The sequence below is a fragment of the Metopolophium dirhodum genome, chromosome 2, assembly GCF_019925205.1.
Source record: "Metopolophium dirhodum isolate CAU chromosome 2, ASM1992520v1, whole genome shotgun sequence".
In the NCBI taxonomy this organism is placed as follows: Eukaryota; Metazoa; Arthropoda; class Insecta; order Hemiptera; family Aphididae; genus Metopolophium; species Metopolophium dirhodum.
Window position 1 is genome coordinate 37,764,139 of NC_083561.1, and position 21,208 is coordinate 37,785,346.

General features: G+C 31.3%; 2 protein-coding genes across 5 annotated transcripts; both read right to left on the reverse strand.

The window, feature by feature from the left end:
- Positions 1-516: 516 nt before the first annotated feature.
- Positions 517-13,743, reverse strand: LOC132938357 (uncharacterized). Of its 4 annotated transcripts, none has more exons than XM_061005144.1 (6): positions 13,292-13,743; positions 6,104-6,310; positions 5,004-5,109; positions 3,396-3,509; positions 1,612-1,747; positions 517-1,247 (listed from the first exon to the last, which is right to left on the reverse strand). In XM_061005144.1, exons 1-6 carry the CDS (start codon positions 13,401-13,403, stop codon positions 993-995), a joined length of 930 nt encoding a protein of 309 aa, XP_060861127.1. In that variant the 5' UTR covers positions 13,404-13,743; the 3' UTR covers positions 517-992. The 4 variants fall into 4 exon arrangements, with proteins under 4 accessions (XP_060861127.1, XP_060861125.1, XP_060861126.1 ...); XM_061005142.1 differs by having other exon boundaries at positions 1,612-1,762; XM_061005143.1 differs by having other exon boundaries at positions 3,396-3,524.
- A 468-nt stretch (positions 13,744-14,211) lies between these two features.
- On the reverse strand, positions 14,212-18,645 carry LOC132938358 (huntingtin-interacting protein K). The gene is made up of 3 exons (XM_061005145.1): positions 18,317-18,645; positions 18,142-18,249; positions 14,212-14,624 (listed from the first exon to the last, which is right to left on the reverse strand). The coding sequence occupies exons 1-3, from the start codon at positions 18,488-18,490 to the stop codon at positions 14,529-14,531; spliced, it is 378 nt and encodes a 125-aa protein (XP_060861128.1). The 5' UTR covers positions 18,491-18,645; the 3' UTR covers positions 14,212-14,528.
- Positions 18,646-21,208: the final 2,563 nt, after the last annotated feature.

Below are 21,208 nucleotides of genomic sequence, written 5' to 3' on the forward strand. Positions count from 1 at the left end.
TCAAACCCATATAGTATATACAGCGGTCAATGTAGAGTCGTCTGTACACAATTGTCGGTCGTATTGTCCACATCGGCCTATTGTACGGGGTGATTCATTCGCCGTAAGACTACAACCATTACCCGAGAAGACACTAACGTTTTTGAAAATATTCCTTTTACACTGTTTGTATCATAATATTTTTTTAAGTTTTTTAGTCTTTAAATGGAAACATACGTTTGTAATTTCATATTTCGAAGAAGAATATTATTATTATTATTATTATTCAGAGTATTTCGATCCATAAAAATCAAACTCCGGACAAGTAGTTTATTAGTTACGAGTATACCATTTTAAGTTTAGAAAAGCAGTGGACCGACATTTCGTGAGGAATTCCGCCTGTAGCAACTCAATGTGTAAACTCTATGTCCAAAATTCGATTTTATACATCAAAGTGCTTAAGCACTCTACAAACGATTCTACTCTGGAACAAGGAATTAAAAATGCACGTTGTCATAAAAAAAAGTAAAACATAAAAAAGAATAGAAAAAAATATATTTTTCAAAAACGCTAATTGCTTTTAAATAATAAGTGTCTTACTATATAAATGGATCAACCGGTATGTAATCGTGATATTTTATGTCTATAGATTAAAGGTAAGGTAGGTACAGCACGAGAAGGGATAAAAAAAAAAAAAATACGTAACACGCACAATTATAATAGTCATGCGATGTCGCTTAATGTTATATTATAATTTATAATATATATATATATATATATATATATACATAGGACGAAATATTATACACTATCGTATATTTTACCCTGGTCCGTTCTAAACGCCGCCGTGTTCTGTATATAATTAGTAATATAGAGATCGCGAGACTTCCGGTCGTATTTATATATATACACAAGACGTATATAACACCAATCAAATATGATGGTAAAACACAATAGTTTTAATATCTCGTGCATATCATGGGGCCACGCGGATATCTGCACAGCGGGGGGGGCTACGCGAGCCGCGGAAAATCGCGATTCGTGTAGATCGGTTGGGTGAGGATAATTTCGCCGCTGGTCCGACCGACTGCCGCTTCGGAAGGCACCGCCGCCATCGCCGGGACTTCAGTGACAGTCGTGAACGTCGAATAGTTTGGCGGGGCCATATTCATTTCCACTTCGTTGCTGATCGACAGGGACGGGTTCAGGGTGCCCTGATGGAACGTGCCCGGCCGGCTGAAATGAGTGGCGCCGTACTCGGGCGGTGGCTGACGAAAAACAAATTAAGTAAAAATATTAACAATCGGCAAATAAAACGCGCTGCAGTACTGCAAGTGGGAAGGCCGTTTGAGGCTGTACGGTATATCGTATCAGTGCGATTTGATATAATTTATTTTGGGTACCTATGCGCGCTTTTAACTCCCGAAAGAGTGTATATAAACGATTAATAATTGGAAAACGTGAACGGTGAAAAGCACCCCTCCTATCTCGTCGAACGGTCACGCCGCAACCGCGCCATCGCGGTGTAAATTTGGGCAGCCGTTATGGTATACGTATAGGTATCGATATGGTATTATAATGTATTTAGAAGCACTGCAATATTATAATATATTATAATGTGACGAAACTCACCTGATTTGTGCAGTCAAAAATAGGAACTTTACGGTCTTTTTCTATGTCGTCGTAACACGGCGGTCTGTTTTGCATTTTCTGCTTGACGAACTCGTTCAGCGAACTGTCACTGGCCACTCTACTCATCGAATCGCACCTGCAAAAACTGCACCTATAACAATGTCACTAGGTCAAACAGGGGTACAAAACCCCTAAAAATTAGGTCCCAGGCCCCAGCAGGGTGGCGCGAGTTTAAAGTGGGATATTATAGTCACATATACATCTATATGTATACATCGTTCATCGGTACATATGAGTTTTTAAGTATACCGAGTCTTCAGTTTATAAAAAGTTAAAGGTAAACCTATAGTGCTCGTTTTAAAAAAAGTTTATACAACCTGAGTAAACTAAATACGTATAGGCGCAACTAGGGTTAAAATTCGGGGGGGGGGGGGGGCTAACAAAACAATTTATTTAAAACAACCTATAGCTGGAGGCTTATATCTAAATCAATAAGGGATATTTAACCCCCCCCCCTCTAGTTGCGCCAATGGTACGTAGGTAAATTACGTAGGTATTTAACTATTTATGATGCCACAATGGATACAATAACTACGATTATGACTGTAGGTTAATATAATAATATCCACGATTCATGGTTATGGAAAAGTAGTTGTGTTTATTATCAGTAACCATTAAAATATTATATTACATATTATTAAAAAGCTAACATTGCAGTTAACTATATTATTTATTAAATAAATTTATCACCTAATAACAAAGTAATATTTATTGTAGTTTATGCCTTAATGGATATTTATATGAAAAATCAATTTTTCGATACACACTTATAATAGAATACACTTATAATACACGCGGTTTCGTCATTCATAAATCATACGCACAAAATATTAAATAATATAATACTATTTAATATGGAACAATTATTGTCATACAGATTTAAAGAAATTCAAATCATTCTAATGTCGCATTAGCAAAAATCTTTTTGCTATAATGTCAATAAATAACTTTGAATATCTAAATTTTAATACCATATATGAATAACAGTGATGAATAATAAGAAAGATAAGTAGGTAATGAATAATACCATATGGATACGAAAAAATGCATATCATTCTTAAGTCGCATTAGTAATTCTTTTTGTTATAATGTCAATAAATACTTTATAATATCTCAATTTAAATATCAGAATAACACCACTAGCTGAAATAAAAAGAGTAGAATATTTATTTTAGTATTGCTGTAATGTCATAACTCATAAGGATATCACAAAGTGAAACATCTTAATATTTTCATCAACCTGATGTCCTGATATCATCATGTTAATATAAAAATCATAAATTCGCTGTACATATGGTTTTTGGAACGGCATTTCACATGCCGATAAAATTATGAACAGTTATTTACTCCAAAAATCAAGAAGGTGCCTATACTATATAGTCTATGATATAGAGATTGTGGCTATTGTTATTTTTTGTAAAATGTACCTATACATAATATAGAAGACGCCTTTACAAGCAATATATATATATATATATATTATATCTGCAGTAGAATCCGCTTACAGAGACCTATAGAAAATCAGATCGTTATGTCGAGATGACGAAAACGCACTGCAGCACGCGATATATAAAACCAACCGCGGTTAGGTATACAATTGCGAGTACAATCGGCTGGGGAATCGTTTTATCCGGGAATTCGCTATATATATATATATATATTCGGCATCGCGATAAGTGGACTATATACACTGGTAAACAATTATAAATGGCACTATACCATACCTGAACAACGTTTTCCTGACGACCGCGACGAGTGTGATGGCGAGGAAGACGAATGCGAACGACACCGAAAGAGTGTTGGCCAGCTGTATGCCCAGCGTCGGAGTGTATCTGCCTCTGTAAATCCCCGAACTGTGTTAAAATGGCACGTGGTCAAACCAACAAACCGCGACGTGTCGAGTATGTGAAACGCTTTCGAAAAGTGTTCGATGTAAAGTATGAAGTATAGTATGTTAGGCATCTATAGCAACATGTGGCGGGGGTGAACGCGAAACGCGATCATCGACTTTGGTGATAATTCTGGTTGTAATACCGTGCGTGTATTCTGACTTATGTGGAATTTATTGTTCTCCGTTTATAAACGTGAAATATCAACACCGCCCGGGCAATGTTAACGTTAGCCTGTCGATATGTTATAGTGGATAATGTTAAAAGTTCTGAATTCGATGCAAGTTTCAATCTTAAAGTGTTGTTTGTGCAGTTCAAAAATGTCACGGCAGCATGCCGTGTAATTAATAATTGACAATTAGTGATAACTAATGACATTCGATAACATTTAAATTGTATATTTCAAACGATCAATTTATAAAATAAAAAATAAATGCCTACTCAATTTAATGCTGAATCGTTATTGTTCCTTATTGAAAACAATGAAAACTATGTGGTATAATTTAAATTATATTTTACTCTAAATTATTTAACAATGGCTTTATGACGGTTATTAATTGTTTGTAAATTAAAATTATTTTATCTCGTGGCTGATGCATTCTTATAGTATTTGTCGAGACATTATCCAAAGATCCTATTGGCTAGTATTATATCAACCGGCTAATGTTAACATTATAATATTACCTATATTATTATTAGTCTCATTACTACCGAGTAACGAGTCTCAAAAACGATTTTTTTAAAACGCCAACGGAGATTATAGTATATCTATATAGGTTATACTATATACGGTATACCTAAACAGCTATGTGCGTGTGCGAACCACCTACGTCACTCACTGTATTACATTTATCTAGGTTTATTTATCTCGATATATTGAATTTATTTCTTATATTAATTAAAGAGGACTTTATCCTGATATATATATATATATAATGAACTTTTTATATACTATATAGTAAACATTGATAACAATTAACCTTAAACAGTTTATTTTTTAAACATATAATTTTGTTAATAGTTACTTGAGTTTTTTTTTTCATCGAAACATGTTTTCAAGTAGGTAATTGCGTTATTAACAAATTATTTTTCTCAAGTTCGTTCTATAAATATAATACATTCATTGGACGGAGTTGATTAAAACAAAATAACAATGCTACGTGAATCAACCCATATAGACTTGTGTTGAACGCGGGGATATATTATACGTATTTAAATTAAAGATTTCAAAATAGTACATTAAATATTATTGTTTAATTTTAATTTTTCATAAAATTTTGTCCAATTTGACCGTATAAAATTCCTAAAAAAAAAATTGGTGGTAGGTATCTATAATATTATATAATGTAACGTTGTCACATATTCGAATACGTCTTATAGGTACGTCTTGTCGACAATTTGCTACGATGATAATGTCAATTTATTTTCTATTATTGTACTCACAGACATTCTTCGTCCATTCCAGGTCTGCACACGCACAATCCGTTGAAACAGAACGTGGCATCTGGATTTTCACAACATTGTGTCACGGCGCAGCTTTCTTGGAACACTATATAATATTACATATAACATATTACCTATATATAATTTTTTTTTTGCGTATGGCGCCATGTCCGGGAGTAAGCCCGAAAGCCTAGTTTAGAGGACGCCTATTTGGCAGAATTTCTAATTGGGCACCCGTAGGTCTCTGACATGCCCGGTTGGGGGAGGGCGGTCTCGCCGTCTATAAACAGTCGCCTGCCCATAGAGCGATTCCGCCCATGACCGGGATTCGAACCGGCGACGGTGCGCGTTAGAATCGACATTATAGTCCACTCGGCCACTCCGTCCTCCACATATAATATAAAGGTACAATACAACAACAGAGTACTGAATGATTATATATTACTATTTACCATTTTGTTGCCTGTTATTTGTTTTGTTATATATTTTTTTTATTTATTTATTCTAGAGTTTATACAATCTTTACATAAAAAAAGTACAATAAACATAAATTATGTTTTTGTTAAAATTATAATATACGCAGTAGCTTGCGAGTATCTTGAGGCAAGAACCAACCATCGAAGACATTTCGGTGTTAAATTTATCCATAGTATGTTTAGGTAGATAAGTAAATTAAATAGATGACGCTGGAAGGTTAGGTGATTACTAATAATTAGTAATTACCCTCCCAAGTATATGTCCCAGTGGCATGATATGCTTTCTTAGAATCAAAATCAACGGACATGTTTGAAAATACGTGAGAGTAATCATCTCAATAGCTTAATTTAGAATAATGAAGTTGGATTCATCATCAATAATAAATAAAAAAATAATGAGAGAATATTAAAATCCAAATTCAAACATGGCTAAATTATTAACGTCGAACGTTTATAATATTTATTGAACGTTGGTACTGTAAAAAATAGTTCAAAATGACTGGTATCCTCTCCATTGACAAAAATAAATATTATACTAAATTGAAATTTAATGGCATAATTTCAAAAATAAGATTTAAAAATTCCGCTTACGGGGATATATATATATATATATATAAGACTTACGCGAACATAGGCGACAGTAGGCCGTCTCCGAAGTCTTGTTGAACACTTGATAGAAACTCTCGTCGCACTTACACAAGTGATTCTCACACCTGGTGAAGCCGAACGCGGCCGGGCATTGCAAGCTGTCGTTGCAGTGGTACACGAGTGGCAATTCGGTTAACACCAATCGAAATAAATTTGACGGTTCGCGTGATACGTCCGCCGCCGCTGCAAAATTAAATTATATTTTAATACGATATAATTAATAATTAATTAGTACCTATACGTACCCTGAAATCTGAACACATAACAATACAATATGATGTGTGACATGTACCTTATTGTGGCATAGACATGATGATAATAAAGAAGGGGACCGATGGACGATAACGGAGAGAAAGAACCGCGGGGGCCAACATTGTTGGAAAAAGAAAGCGTAACACCCAACAATTTATTATAGTGCCAGGGCTGGCGGAATTTCAAATCTGTGTACCGGTATGGGCATCAACGGGATCGGAGTTTGTCCTTTGCGCATCATTAGTACCTCAGGTAATAAATTTGGTAGGTCGTTTGCGCATCGCAAATTTTAACAATAGAAAGGTACCTACTACCTTTTACCTATCTACCTATTAGTGATATGACCAGATATATTGGTGAGATAATAATATATATAACTGATAAATGATCATTTAAAGCGTATCAACCAAGGTTGTAGATTTATACGAAAGATGATTAACTAATATTATATATATTTTTTTTTTTGGTAAATGTGAATATTAATTTTTAAATTTTTTTTTAAATATGAATTATGAATATTGACGATTATTTTCGTAAGTATAAATAAAACCTGGTATACGTAATTTGGAATGCGCAATCGGCCTATAAAAAGGTTATTTGTAACAATAGTTAGGGAAAACACCCTATGCCTTTTTAACAATAGCTATGCGCAAACGGCCTATATAAATGTTTTTTGTAACAATAGCGATCGGAAAACACCCTATGCCTTTTTTAACAATAGTGATGCGCAAACGGCCTACAAAAAAGGTCATTCATAACAATAGCAATGCGCAAACGTCCTACGCCCAACGGGATACCTATACAGTATTTACTATTTTCGGTGAATGTAGAACAGCTATTTCGAACCAGAAATATTTTTTTTTAATACAGAGGGGGAGTTCTTACACTAATGGAAAGGGGTAAGATAGGTATACCGTATACGTTCGAGTGCGCAGGTATAAATGTATGACATAGCAAATTTACATCCAACAGAACCAATTCTGTGTTGTTAGATAATGTTAGTGTGATTTGACCCGTAATTGTAAAAACTTGAAGGTAAGAACATTGTCTGTGTATCTGAATGAGTTATGAATATGTGTAACATATTATAATTAGAAATACTTACAATTCGGTTAAAAATTAAAATATAGTAAAAAGAAATCAGAAACACAGATAATATGTTTACGGTTCACCCATAAATTCATTTTTGATAATATAGGTCGATTCACTCTAACCTTCAACCTGACATCATAAAATTAAACGTAAATTGTCTGTGTTGTACACTTGTACGTTTGTAAGAACGTGATTACAAGTGCGGTCGAGGCGCGTTCAAGAATAAGGATATGGATATCCAATGTAAGGGGCAACAATCGTGAAATTTCTAGTTAGGTATACGTTGAGTGGCGTGGATATATACTTGTCAACGGTGGTTTAAAAGCAGTCTTGTAAATACACTTTTAAAATTTTATTTAAACACAGATACAAATATACATTCATTCAGAAAGTGTTTAAGAACTAATATACAAATACTTGCCATGTATATAAATACTTTTGAAATACTTTTTTCATTTTACCTACTTAATAAAAGTCTGTTTGAATAATTTATTTTGCAATAACTTATTTAAAATAGTGTAATTTTACATTCAACTTGGTATTATTAAAACTGTTTGTACCTCTTTCTATCCACAAGGGTAAAAAAAACTCGAGGAAGTGGAGTTCTTGATCCACCGCGGTTTTCATTATTATGATTATTACTTAAATACTGTATAAGAAATCAAAATTATACATTGCGGTTAGCTATGTCCATCAAACTACCAGCCCCCCCCCCCCCCGGCGTAATTTTGGTTTCATTTTATAATACGCCGAGTATTATTTTTATGCATTCCATTCCATTCCACACGAGCCTTGTCTAGGATTTATCCATTTTCAGACCAACCAATTTAAGAACCGGGCCGAATCACAATAATATTGGATTTTAAATACCACGCTGAAAACACCTCGCCTAGTCCAAACGAATATTATTCTTCAAAAAATGTCAATAGAAATAATACGAGCCCACGAATTGGGATACCCATATATTTTACAATACCTACATGTATAATGTGTACCTACTCATAATGCGCGTGCGTATCAATCGATCATGCGGCGCGTTTTTCCGAATTATTATCGTATCGGATTAACGGTGTAACGCCGCAGCTAAGTATTTGCTTATTGTTGCACATTAAATACACAGAAAGTTATCAACACGCAGTACGGGGGTTAGTGAACTGCTGCAACAGTAGTAGTGCCTACACATTATACACTAATTTAACATAATATTAGGTATATAGGTATTACGATTGTTCGTATGCGCCCGAAAAAAAAAAAAAAAAAAGCGCGGCGGCACTTGTGCACAGCGCTCGCACGTGCGTTATTAAATACGCGCAACAGGTAAACGCGTTCGGTTCAAGGTCTGAAATCTACGTACATTTCACCAGCCCCCCCAAATATAATTTTTGACATTTTTTTTTTGCGAAACATTAGTGTGCCATTAGTGTGAATTTGTGTGACTATTTTCAGAATTTGTGCGATACTGGTTTAACCGTAAATTCAAAAATATATATGGGGGGCTGTAGAAATGTTCCCCAGCCCCCCCTCATAGAAAAAATTACAATTTTCAAAATTTTCTTTTGCCAAACATTAGTGCGTCATTAGTGTGAATTTGTGCGACAACAACCAGAATTCGTGCGACACCCGTTATACTCGGAAAAATCGTTTTTCCATTTTGAGCATTTCCCCAGCCCCCCCTCATGGAAAAAATTACAATTTTCAAAATTTTCTTTTGCCAAACATTAGTGCGTCATTAGTGTGAATTTGTGCGACAACAACCAGAATTCGTGCGACACCCGTTATACTCGGAAAAATCGTTTTTCCATTTTGAGCATTTCCCCAGCCCCCCCTCATGGAAAAAATTACAATTTTCAAAATTTTCTTTTGCCAAACATTAGTGCGTCATTAGTGTGAATTTGTGCGACAACAACCAGAATTCGTGCGACACCCGTTATACTCGGAAAAATCGTTTTTCCATTTTGAGCATTTCCCCAGCCCCCCCCTCATGGAAAAAATTACAATTTTCAAAATTTTCTTTTGCCAAACATTAGTGCGTCATTAGTGTGAATTTGTGCGACAACAACCAGAATAGTATAAGTAAAGTACTTGTGTACATTTTAATTGAATGACAAAACAGTTTTTCCATTTTTCAAATCAATTACCTGTATTTTCCTTTATTTCCTATGCCCATACTATTATGTACTATACTTGTGTATATTTTAATTGAATGATGATACAAATATAAAATACATAAAACGTAGGTAGTATACTATTTTATTCCTCTTTTACGCAATACTTAATATACCTTCCATTCTAATTTATTATTTATACACATTTTATCATACCTTTTTTTATCCAATAGATAATGATAAATACTTAATATACTTGCTTACACTCTCTTCCGTGTTTGAAATTATGTCATTGATATTTGATATTAAACCATTTAATTTATTGACGTGAATGATGTGATTATATTTTTAATACCAAAAGTCCGAAATGTAAATTTATCATTTTCTTTATAAATCTATATCAAATATTTTGGTAAGAATAAAAGTATGTTTATAATATTTATATATATTTTTGTATACAGTATTATACGCCACGGTTTTTTGATATTTTACCAAGTAAATTTACCAAATTTACAGAAAATTGGCAAGTTTTTATCAAAATTCAATTTATAGTGTACCTGTTGAATTTTTTCACAATTGTATGTAAAGAAGGCAAAATAAATATAAAATAAAGTATTAGTATTTAATTTCTTTATTAAAAATAATAATTAATAATTATTAATTATAGTAAAATACTAAAATATAAAATAAAAATAATTTTGATCTGTTTCAATTAATTCGTGGTATAACAACTGTCATTACTCATCATCATTTAAAAACAATCCTAATTTGTAAGAGTACTGATAGATAATAATATTATGCGAGTCCTCACTCACTTCTAGTTTTAGGTACGAGTTAAAACTAAAATAGCCAGTTTAGACGTAAAAAATCTATAGGTATTTGATGTCACGATCAAAACAATACTACACACGTTTACTGCAGTGAATACATGGTAAATTCGTAATATAATTTATTTGAGTGTTATTTTTTTTCTAAAAGATTAAGCCAAAATGTGATATAATTATACGAATGAAAAGATTATGAGGTACTCTTAAATATATTTGATTAGTTCAGTCGAAAGAAAATAAGTTCATTAATAGTTATTTAATTATTTTAAGTTAAACTAAAAATTAATAAATATTGCCGTGTATTATAATATTATATGGCCGCCGCCGCGGCGAACGAATCCGTAACGTCACCCGCAATGTCAAAATTTAACATAACTAGCGAACGAATAATCATAAACAAATTTTAGTTGTATCATTACCAGGGCTCATAACTTCTAGCATTAGCATATTTTTTTTGAGAGGTCCTAGAGATACCTATGTGAGCTATAAATTTGTTTCAGATAACCAAGAAGCTAAATTCGAAATTTTATGTTGCATATTTTTGCATATTTCAAAGTATAAGTGCTATTTTGCTTTTTTTCTATTTTCCAATATTATTTTTGCATAATCTTTATTTATTTTTTTTTTGTTTTCAGTTCCGTAGCTTTTAAAACATTTTTTCTTAATAATAAAAAGTAATTATAGCCGTATTAATTATTTATATTAGTAATTAATTCGTGTCAATTAATTGTTCTTATAATATTATAAGAAAAAACTATTTATAACTATACGAGTTTAGATGACGTGCGACCTAGCGAGAGTGTATGCTTGATACTTGGTAATCCCATCGTTAAAGAAATTGTAGCATATGCACTATAAATATATAGGTATCATTATCCATTATTAATTATAATTTATAATTTTTTTTTAATAACAGAACAATCGCAGAATAAATGAGTACCACAAGTCGTTTACCACAATAATTCCGATATAATAATATTATTCAATTTTTTTTATACAAATGTTTTTTTTTCGCATATTTTAGTATTTTTAGTGCATATTTAAGCGCTTATATGAATATTTTTAAGAGCATATTATTGCGCTTATAACAACCTTTTTTAGAGCTATAAGTTATGAGCCCTGATCATTACCTTAGTTAGATTATATTCTAGGTATTTGTTATGGTAATAAAATAATTATCGATTTTAATTATATTTTATAAAAATATATAAAAAAAAATTATTATCAGTTGTATTGTCCTTTAAACAATCTTAAAATATGTAATACTTACTGTTTTTGTCCTGTATTATTAAATTTTTAAATTTGATTATTTAATAATTAAAAATATTAATATTATAAACATACTTTTATTCTTACCAAAATATTTGATATAGATTTATAAAGAAAATGATAAATTTACATTTCGGACTTTTGGTATTAAAAATATAATCACATCATTCACGTCAATAAATTAAATGGTTTAATATCAAATATCAATGACATAATTTCAAACACGGAAGAGAGTGTAAGCAAGTATATTAAGTATTTATCATTATCTATTGGATAAAAAAAGGTATGATAAAATGTGTATAAATAATAAATTAGAATGGAAGGTATATTAAGTATTGCGTAAAAGAGGAATAAAATAGTATACTACCTACGTTTTATGTATTTTATATTTGTATCATCATTCAATTAAAATATACACAAGTATAGTACATAATAGTATGGGCATAGGAAATAAAGGAAAATACAGGTAATTGATTTGAAAAATGGAAAAACTGTTTTGTCATTCAATTAAAATGTACACAAGTACTTTACTTATACTATTCTGGTTGTTGTCGCACAAATTCACACTAATGACGCACTAATGTTTGGCAAAAGAAAATTTTGAAAATTGTAATTTTTTCCATGAGGGGGGGCTGGGGAAATGCTCAAAATGGAAAAACGATTTTTCCGAGTATAACGGGTGTCGCACGAATTCTGGTTGTTGTCGCACAAATTCACACTAATGACGCACTAATGTTTGGCAAAAGAAAATTTTGAAAATTGTTATTTTTTCTATGAGGGGGGGCTGGGGAAATGCTCAAAATGGAAAAACGATTTTTCCGAGTATAACGGGTGTCGCACGAATTCTGGTTGTTGTCGCACAAATTCACACTAATGACGCACTAATGTTTGGCAAAAGAAAATTTTGAAAATTGTAATTTTTTCTATGAGGGGGGGCTGGGGAACATTTCTACAGCCCCCCATATATATTTTTGAATTTACGGTTAAACCAGTATCGCACAAATTCTGAAAATAGTCACACAAATTCACACTAATGGCACACTAATGTTTCGCAAAAAAAAAATGTCAAAAATTATATTTGGGGGGGCTGGTGAAATGTACGTCTGAAATCTTCAAACTAGGATATTATATCACGTATATTATACGGGAAGGTACTCCGCTCTGCAAGCCAAACGTTCGTTTTGCGCACGTCATAATACGGAGACTAATTATAATTTATAACACACTCGCGGGATGCATATTAACTGTATGTGTAATAATTATCTGCAGCTCGGTGACGTTTGGCGAACTTCACCGAGGCCGCATGAGCTGAACTTGATAAACGACTATTATTCGGAGTGCTGACGAAACCTCGCTGCGTTATTCTCTCACAACGTTTATTATCTGCACGAATAAGACGGTACACCTTATGACGGAAAAAAATCATAATCAACTGGGGAGACACTAGGGTTGAACAGTCGGGAGGGTATAGATCGCGTAATGCCTATTAGCTTGTACATAGTATATACGTTCATTTAATGATTACATATATTTATTTATTTAACGACTGAATGTTAGTTTAATTAACGATTGTACAATGTAGAACGCACAAAAAAAAAAAAATTAAAAAATCGTCTTACCGGTTTCGTCATCGTCGGGCGACTTATTCGACTGCTGCTGCTCCGATGTGACGAACATCGAAAACGTCAGAACCATCGCAAAGATCATAATCATCAGCGGTGTCGTCGGCATGATGATAAAAAAAAAACAACTAAATAATAATATAATAACGGCGCGTGTCGAAAAATAAATAAATCACATTACACCGTCGGATGGCCCAACACTCGGACATGCGTACGCGTTTACGTCGGGCGGCCAGAGCGCGACCTGTTGCTCACGATGTGGGTAACCGCACTATATATAATATTCAAAACTCGTACCTACGACGGAACTCTCGTCGTCGAGTGGTGTAGTAGCTATAATATACGACGAGTATATAATATAATAATATATCGCGATAATATTATTATTTATTAAATACACACGACGTCTACGCGCGGTGCACATGTGTGATGTGTACAATAATTATTATTTTGCTGCTCTCTATATATTATAATAGTAATAATAATAATAATAATAGTATACGGAGACGACTGACGAGGAGGAAGGAAAAAGTCATAATTGGTCTATAACCGAGATAATAAAAGCCGAAGAGCTCCGAACGGTGATGATTACATATATAATATGATATGTACACATAAGTTTATGTTATATGTATATTATGCATAGGCATTAGCACATAATATAAAACAAACAATTATAACGACCTGTTACAAAAGGTTTTTGTCCGTTTGATAAGTCTGTTGTACTAGTATAAAACATATTATATTATTGTACTGCGGCACAATGATAATTCATATTATACCTACTTAATATATATATATATAATAATTATAATATTATAACACGACGTGTGCTGTTTGTGTGTATTATATTATTATGATTATGTAAACACTAAATGCACACCGGTACCACGTCCGAATAAAACACACTTTGCAAATCCGAAAATGGTACAATATTATATTACACATTTTATAATTAGGTTACACTGAAACGTCTGAAATCACTTTGTATAAATCATAATTAATAATATATGATATTACTTTACAACGTGAGTTTCCGGACGTAATCGTTATTTAATGTTGAAGTTTTTTTATTTTTTTAATTATTTATTTGTTTATTTATTCATGTCGTTTGAACATTAGGTAGTCAATATTATTTACAGCGTGTTTCGTATATAATATATAATAAAATGTAGAATTCTTTTCGTAATTTTTTCCTAATTACTTAGAAAATTCCAAATGTTGATTTATATTTTCAATTGGTCAAGGCAACCAGGGCTTTGACGACGTCTCCGTGACATTCCCTTAACGTCCTCTCAGCCAGCGTTTTCGATATTTCCATTTCTCGTATCTGTGAACAAATATATATAATTTTATCACCCATAATAATAAGGACCGTTATAATTACACAAATTAAACATTATTTAAAATTATTATTATTGTTGTTGTTGTTGTTGTTATTGTGTGCGATTCACAATAATTATTAATTAACCCGTCGGTAATCTGATGGCATCGAGGTGCCGACGTCAATGTGGCTAATAGCTATGATACTCTAATGGCCTATGAGTAACAATGTAAATGACCCGATACGATTCGGTACGAAACGCATGCGCCGTGAGATCATAAAAGTATTAAAAACGACTTAATGTCTTAATGTACGAACTATAATACATTAATACTATGATAATAATATGTTAAATACAGCTTTTTTTTTCTGTAACGATTTACGATAATAATAATTTATACTTCTTTAATATGCCAATAAATTATAGTTGGATAACTATAAGCTATACCTAGTTACAACAGTTTTATACGACGGATTAAAACAATTTTGATTAAAGTGGATTTTTGTGTAGACGATAGAACAGAGATTATTATTAAGCACAAAATCCCAAAAACGTAGGTGAACGCTCTATGCGACTATGCCTATCATGGTACATCGCGATGACGGAGCATTAAATAAATAAATATTTTTTTAGATTTTCAGATAAAAAAATTAGAATACATTTTGTTTATGAATTCATATAAGTTAAACTATTTTAACTAAAGTCTAATACACGATCGTTTTATGTTTAATTGTAATATTTGACAACAAAGCCAAAGTTCGGAGAGTAATAAAATATATTGTATTCACACACTATATTTTTATTGTTTTTGAATTGAAAAATCATATACCTACCCTATACCAATTTAATATTGAAACAAATATTAAGAAAACAAAAGGTTATATTTTTGTAAAAAATAACAAAATAATAACTTATACAACTGATGATTCAATTTATAATTCAGTGGTATTTACCAACCATATCTTAATCGTGTGAAATTTTGTAAAAAGGCCTAGTTTGTTTAATAGAATTTAAATGATGTTACATTAAAATATTTATTTAATAAACTAATCACAATAGGTTTAATTATCTAGTTATTATTATGAGTCAGAGAATAACTAGTGTTATACACAAATACGTTAGTTAGTATTAACTTTTAGTGTTTCAATTATTTAATTGCATACTCAAAAAACTTCCAAAGATTATTACCGAGATAAAATATTAGTAATATAACGTTCAAATTTTTTTCCAGACATAAGATTATAATTATAATTTATAAGAACACTGAGCACATAAATATAAAATACTAATTTGTAAAATCTCATAATTCAATCAGAAATTAACATTATATGACTTAAGCAAATATTACTCAAAGATTTTGATAATAAGTCTTCATATCTTGAAATTTGAATCATAGTCATGCATTTGAGGTTTGGGCATTCAGCTGCTACTTAATATATTTTTATTAGTGTTTTAATAAGCCCTAAAGTACTTATACATTTTTATCTATATTGAATTTTAGTTATCTAAATTAAACTTTAAAATATCTTCTAATATTAGGCTTATATGGCATTAAACAGGAAATAATAAATTCGCCAAAATACCAATTCTGTAAATCCATATGATTGATAAAATTAAATTTGAAAGTTTAATCTAGGCATAGTTAAATAATAATTAAATTTATATAATACAGTGAAACCTCGATAACTCGTTTGAGTCTATAAGTCAAATTTTCGATAACTCAAAGAAATATCTTCGCCCCTACATTTCTATAAGTACATACAATATTGTCTAACTCGAATTTTCAATAACTCAATTATATATTATCGCCCTCAACTGATTCGAGTTATTGAGGTACTGTATTATACAACAAAAAAATTTTAGATATAGATTTTAGAATCTGACATGGTAGATTGTAGATGATTAAGGGTTTACAATACAAAGAAATCTTAATATAATATATATTGTATTCAAGAAGAAAACTTATATTATAATTTATGTTTAATTTTACTCTATTTTACTATAGATATATATTTTTTACTATCATAAATTAAAGACATCCTTGCAGAAATGCCCATTGAAATTACAAATTTGATTTTAATATAAAGTAGTCTTATAAGGTTTTCCATAACAAATAAAATATTGGTTATTTGTTTTTATCAATAATTGAAATGCTTTTCAATAAAAATTAATAGGATGTCGTACCAGAATGTGTTGACTCCATTATACTCATCCATAACATCCAAATGTTGTGATCAGAAGAATACTTTTACCCTGCTATTTTAAATGTTTGAGTGAATTGAGACTTACTGTCAAATTTAAAGGTAAGAATTTTATTAAGGGCCCCACATATATATAAATATTTTATCTACGAAGCAATATAAAGTATTTTAAAATTCTATGACTGTTTATATTGTATATATCATAAATATTAAAGTATACAAAATTCATCGTATTCTAATTATTTTACTAAATGAAAATATAATTTCTTATTATTTAAACTCCCAATAATGATAAGAATAAAATATTTTTTTGTTTTACCCCCACCAAAAAATTAGTAAATATATTTCAATGAGCACCCTTGGTCGTGATCACACCATAAAATGCCTTACAAAATGTATCTATACCCTATGGAGATGGCCACAATATGTATTATAATATTGTGTTTCATACATAAAGTGCATTTGTCACAGAATTTTATAAATACAATAACAATTTAATTCAATCAATTTTTTATTAGTTTTTTGTGCTTCTTAAAAACCCATCCATTTTTTATGGTCCATATCCTGTATTTGATAAATAACTGGTACCTTATTGGAAAGGAAAAAAATTATTAGTTGACTGACAAGTTGATTTTTAAATGTAAAACATGTTTAATGTTAAGATGAATAATAATATGAAACATAGTGTACAAACAATTTATACTAATATTATAAAGAGTAAAATTAGAGGTCCAACCTGGTAGGTTTTGTAAAATAGTGATTTTGAGATTTATGATGGAAATGTTTATTTGTAAATGGTAGCTATTGGTTTTAATAATTATTATTATTAAAGCGATATGCCTGTTGGTACGGTGGCACTTTGGTGTATTTTAGGTAGCTATAGGTATCAGTGCGGCTCATACGCTCATACTATTAAATTAGTGTAACCACATACGCCAACACTTATATATTAGTTATAGTAGAAGTTATAATTATATTTAGAGTTGAACAATCACAATTTTTTTAATAATTGACATTTTTTATGGGCAACGAAGTGTATAGCATCAGCTGCATTATAATAAATCAGAAGAAATATGGCATATACATTTTGTACAAATATATTTATTAAAAATACAAATCTTTGGCCTGGACAATGTCGGTCAAAGGACAGCTAGTATTAAATAAATACGATAAAATACTACCATGAAGTATTAGAATATATATAAAACGAAATAGAAAATGTCAAAATTATGTTTCTGTTAGCAATTATTATACTGTGATAATATGCTAAAAAATATAGTACCTCCCACTATTTAACCAAATGAACATATTATTAACTTACAATCAGTTCAACATCAGACTTTTTTATGGAGACCTTTTGCAGTTCTTTTTCTTTTGCTATTTTGTCTGCCGCTTCTTTTAACCTCTTGTCACCAATGATGGTCATTGCCTATTCAACAGATAATATATTATATTGATATCGCTCATATGTGTTGTACTAGCAATGTAATAATTACTCCGGATATGTCATCCGTCGATATGACTTCCTTTTCTTCCGCATAGTCAGTCACTTTTTCTAGATCCGCTGCACCACTGTCATATTTCACAGTTTTCTTAGCATTCACATCATCTACATTTTCGGTTTGTTCATCGGTACCGCCGACACCGTTTACCGCTGGTTCTTCTGACATTATACTGCCGTTTAGTAACTAACTAATTTTAAACGGAAATTAGTTAGTTTGAATAGATTAAATGAAAAAAATGAAAAATATGTTTTTAAATTTAAATATTTAAGATACTATTATTTTAATTTTTAATGCAGCACGAGAAGTCACGAAGAAAGCATGATAATGTGATAACTGATAAGCATTATCACAACCGTTGACTATCGTCCGCCCGCCAATCACATTAATCCCGGCTCTTTCGATACATGAAGTTAGTGACAATATGCTATTAAATTATAGTATCACGATTGAAACTACTAACGGCGGCAATAATATTGGTCCACAGAACAAAATAACAAATTGTACTATACGTTATGGACTTGTTATGGTACATTGGGATCTCTAGTAGTCCAAATTTAATTCTAACAATATAATTATTATTTTTTGTTATAAGTAAATAAATTAAATCGAATTGATGCGTCTGTTAAAATCCTAAAGTTATTGTGACTGGGACCAGGAAACTTGGAAGTCAATTTTGCTAACCAGAATTAATAGCGTTGTGTGGAACAAATGCATTTTGCCATTCCCCTTAAGAATACAAAATCGTATTTTAAAGCCCTGTTTTTCAACGCTAATTTTGAAACTGTCGGATTTATTTTGCGGAAAATATTATTAAAAAAGTATTGACAAAAAAATGTAAAACTTTGGGTCTAAGAGGTAAGGTACATTTTCCAAAAAAAAGTAAACTATGTGCTTGGTACTCGCTCACTACACTAGATACCCTCGCTCGGTGTCGTCACTATACTCCGCAAGCCAAAAGTATCATTCGATTTGTTATGAAAAACTACCTCGAATGGCTACGTCAAGTGAATCTTAAAAAAATATTATAACTTTAAAAAAATTACACAAAAAGTATGATATTGGGAAATGGGAATTGAACCACAAACCCTCATTTTAAGAACGCATAAATCACCATGAGTATTTTTCTTATAACTTCTTTGATAATGGTTACCGCAAAAAATTCAAAATCAGCGTTGGAGTCTTTTTTAAAAAAAAAATGTTGAAATTGGTGAGGGGCATGGTAAAGTGCATTCTAGCTAGAATTGTGTTTTATAAATCTTTCTGTCAATTGACTTTTTAAATAATCTAAAAATGGTAAGAAAAATTGATCTTTGAAAGTACCTACCTACTAGCATTCTGGTAAATCTGCTAGAATAATGTTTGACTCCCAACTACATTCGTGCTTTAATGTTTCGTAATCCAACTTAAATAGTTTTTATATAGGTACCTATCTAAAAAAAAAAAATGTGAAATTCTTGGTTACAATTTGTATATAATATAATATAACCAATTACTTAAGCACAGTTGTTGACATTCGACATATATAGATGAATCTATATTATTTATTTATTTTTTCTGTTAAGTTTTTTAAGAAATTACATATATATGAATTCGAGGAGATATAGTTTTTGCAAGTTGAGATGTTTCTAAACTGTAAAGATGTTCCCAGACAGCAATTAATGTATTCGTGTTTATAATATTATCATTTCAAAATGCTGTCTGGGTTCAAGTTCTTTTATCGACTTTTAATGTATTCATTTATTATTGGAAAATATAATTCATAACATGCTTTAATGGCGCTAAACCCAGCGGGCTTCACACATTTTCAAAAGAGTTTCTCGGCATGCACCCGGAATAATATGGTCTCTTATAAACTTCTTTTCAGAACTTCTAACCTTACATTTATATCTTCAAAAGAACGAAACAATAGTGGATAATGTAGATCCAATACAATTTCTAATTTCGGGAATGTAAAACCGCCGGATCACGTTGCGCGTCACGTGGTGTACTGGAAGCGGTATTACGCGGTTGACGTCTGTTTGGTGTTTCGCGGCAAAACGTGTGTGCGCGGCGCGTTTCTTCCCGACAATAATAATATTATTACGATTGTCGGCAAAGCTGGGCATTAACAAGTTAAAAAGTTAAAGTTAAGTTAAAAAGTTAATTTTATTTTAACTTTTTAACTTAACTAGTTACTTTTGGGTTTTCATTAACTTAACTGTTAACTTACTAAATTTCTTTCTTAATTAACGTGAAATTAACGAGTTAATTTTTCATTTTAAGAAATAAGTTAAGTTAATTTATTTTGTTTTTAATTTTTTAATATTTCACTATTTCAGTCTTTCGTTTTCATGTCGAAAAATATGTATCGTAAATTATTTAAAGTTAAAAATTTTTATCATTCAAATCTAACTTATATGGAAATACTGTATGAAGTATTAACACTATATCCTATAATTTAGTTTTGGGTTGGAAAAAAATTAAGTACGCTAGCGTTGTATAAACAAATTAACTTTTTTTTAACTTAACAAAAAGTTAACAAAAAGTGTGTATTAACTTTTAACTTAACTGAGTTAACCTATAGTTAAATTAACTTTTAACTTTTAACTTTTTGTTATTGGTGCATATTAACTTAACTTAACTGAGTTAAAAAAAATCATTAACTTGCCCAGCCTTGATTGTCGGTCTCTGTGCGTCGCGCCAAAGGAAAATTGGTGCGGCGCGTCTTATCCAATCCAACGGCGTGTCGGTTTTAATGTGCGCGGCATATGATAAACGCTCCGCTTGATCCCGGCTTGATCCCGGCTTAATAGCCACTCTGATAACGACGATGGACATTTTCGGTAATCATTAAGGTTTCGAGTCCTATTTAACGTCGAAAACCCATTTAGAACGTGCAGCAGG

What these genes read in the sequence shown, in the direction of transcription:
- LOC132938358 (XM_061005145.1), bottom strand. Translation starts at nt 18,490, where the DNA reads ATGTCAGAAGAACCAGCGGTAAACGGTGTCGGCGGTACCGATGAACAA. An exon ending in CGACGGATGACATATCCGGA is followed by an intron (nt 18,250 to 18,316) that starts GTAATTATTACA and finishes TCTGTTGAATAG; the next exon opens with GCAATGACCATCATTGGTGA. An exon ending in AGTCTGATGTTGAACTGATT is followed by an intron (nt 14,625 to 18,141) that starts GTAAGTTAATAA and finishes ATTTGTTCACAG; the next exon opens with ATACGAGAAATGGAAATATC.
- LOC132938357 (XM_061005141.1), bottom strand. Translation starts at nt 13,403, where the DNA reads ATGCCGACGACACCGCTGATGATTATGATCTTTGCGATGGTTCTGACG. An exon ending in GGAATGGACGAAGAATGTCT is followed by an intron (nt 3,525 to 5,003) that starts GTGAGTACAATA and finishes ATTTTAACACAG; the next exon opens with TTCGGGGATTTACAGAGGCA. An exon ending in GTCAGGAAAACGTTGTTCAG is followed by an intron (nt 1,763 to 3,395) that starts GTATGGTATAGT and finishes ACATTGTTATAG; the next exon opens with GTGCAGTTTTTGCAGGTGCG.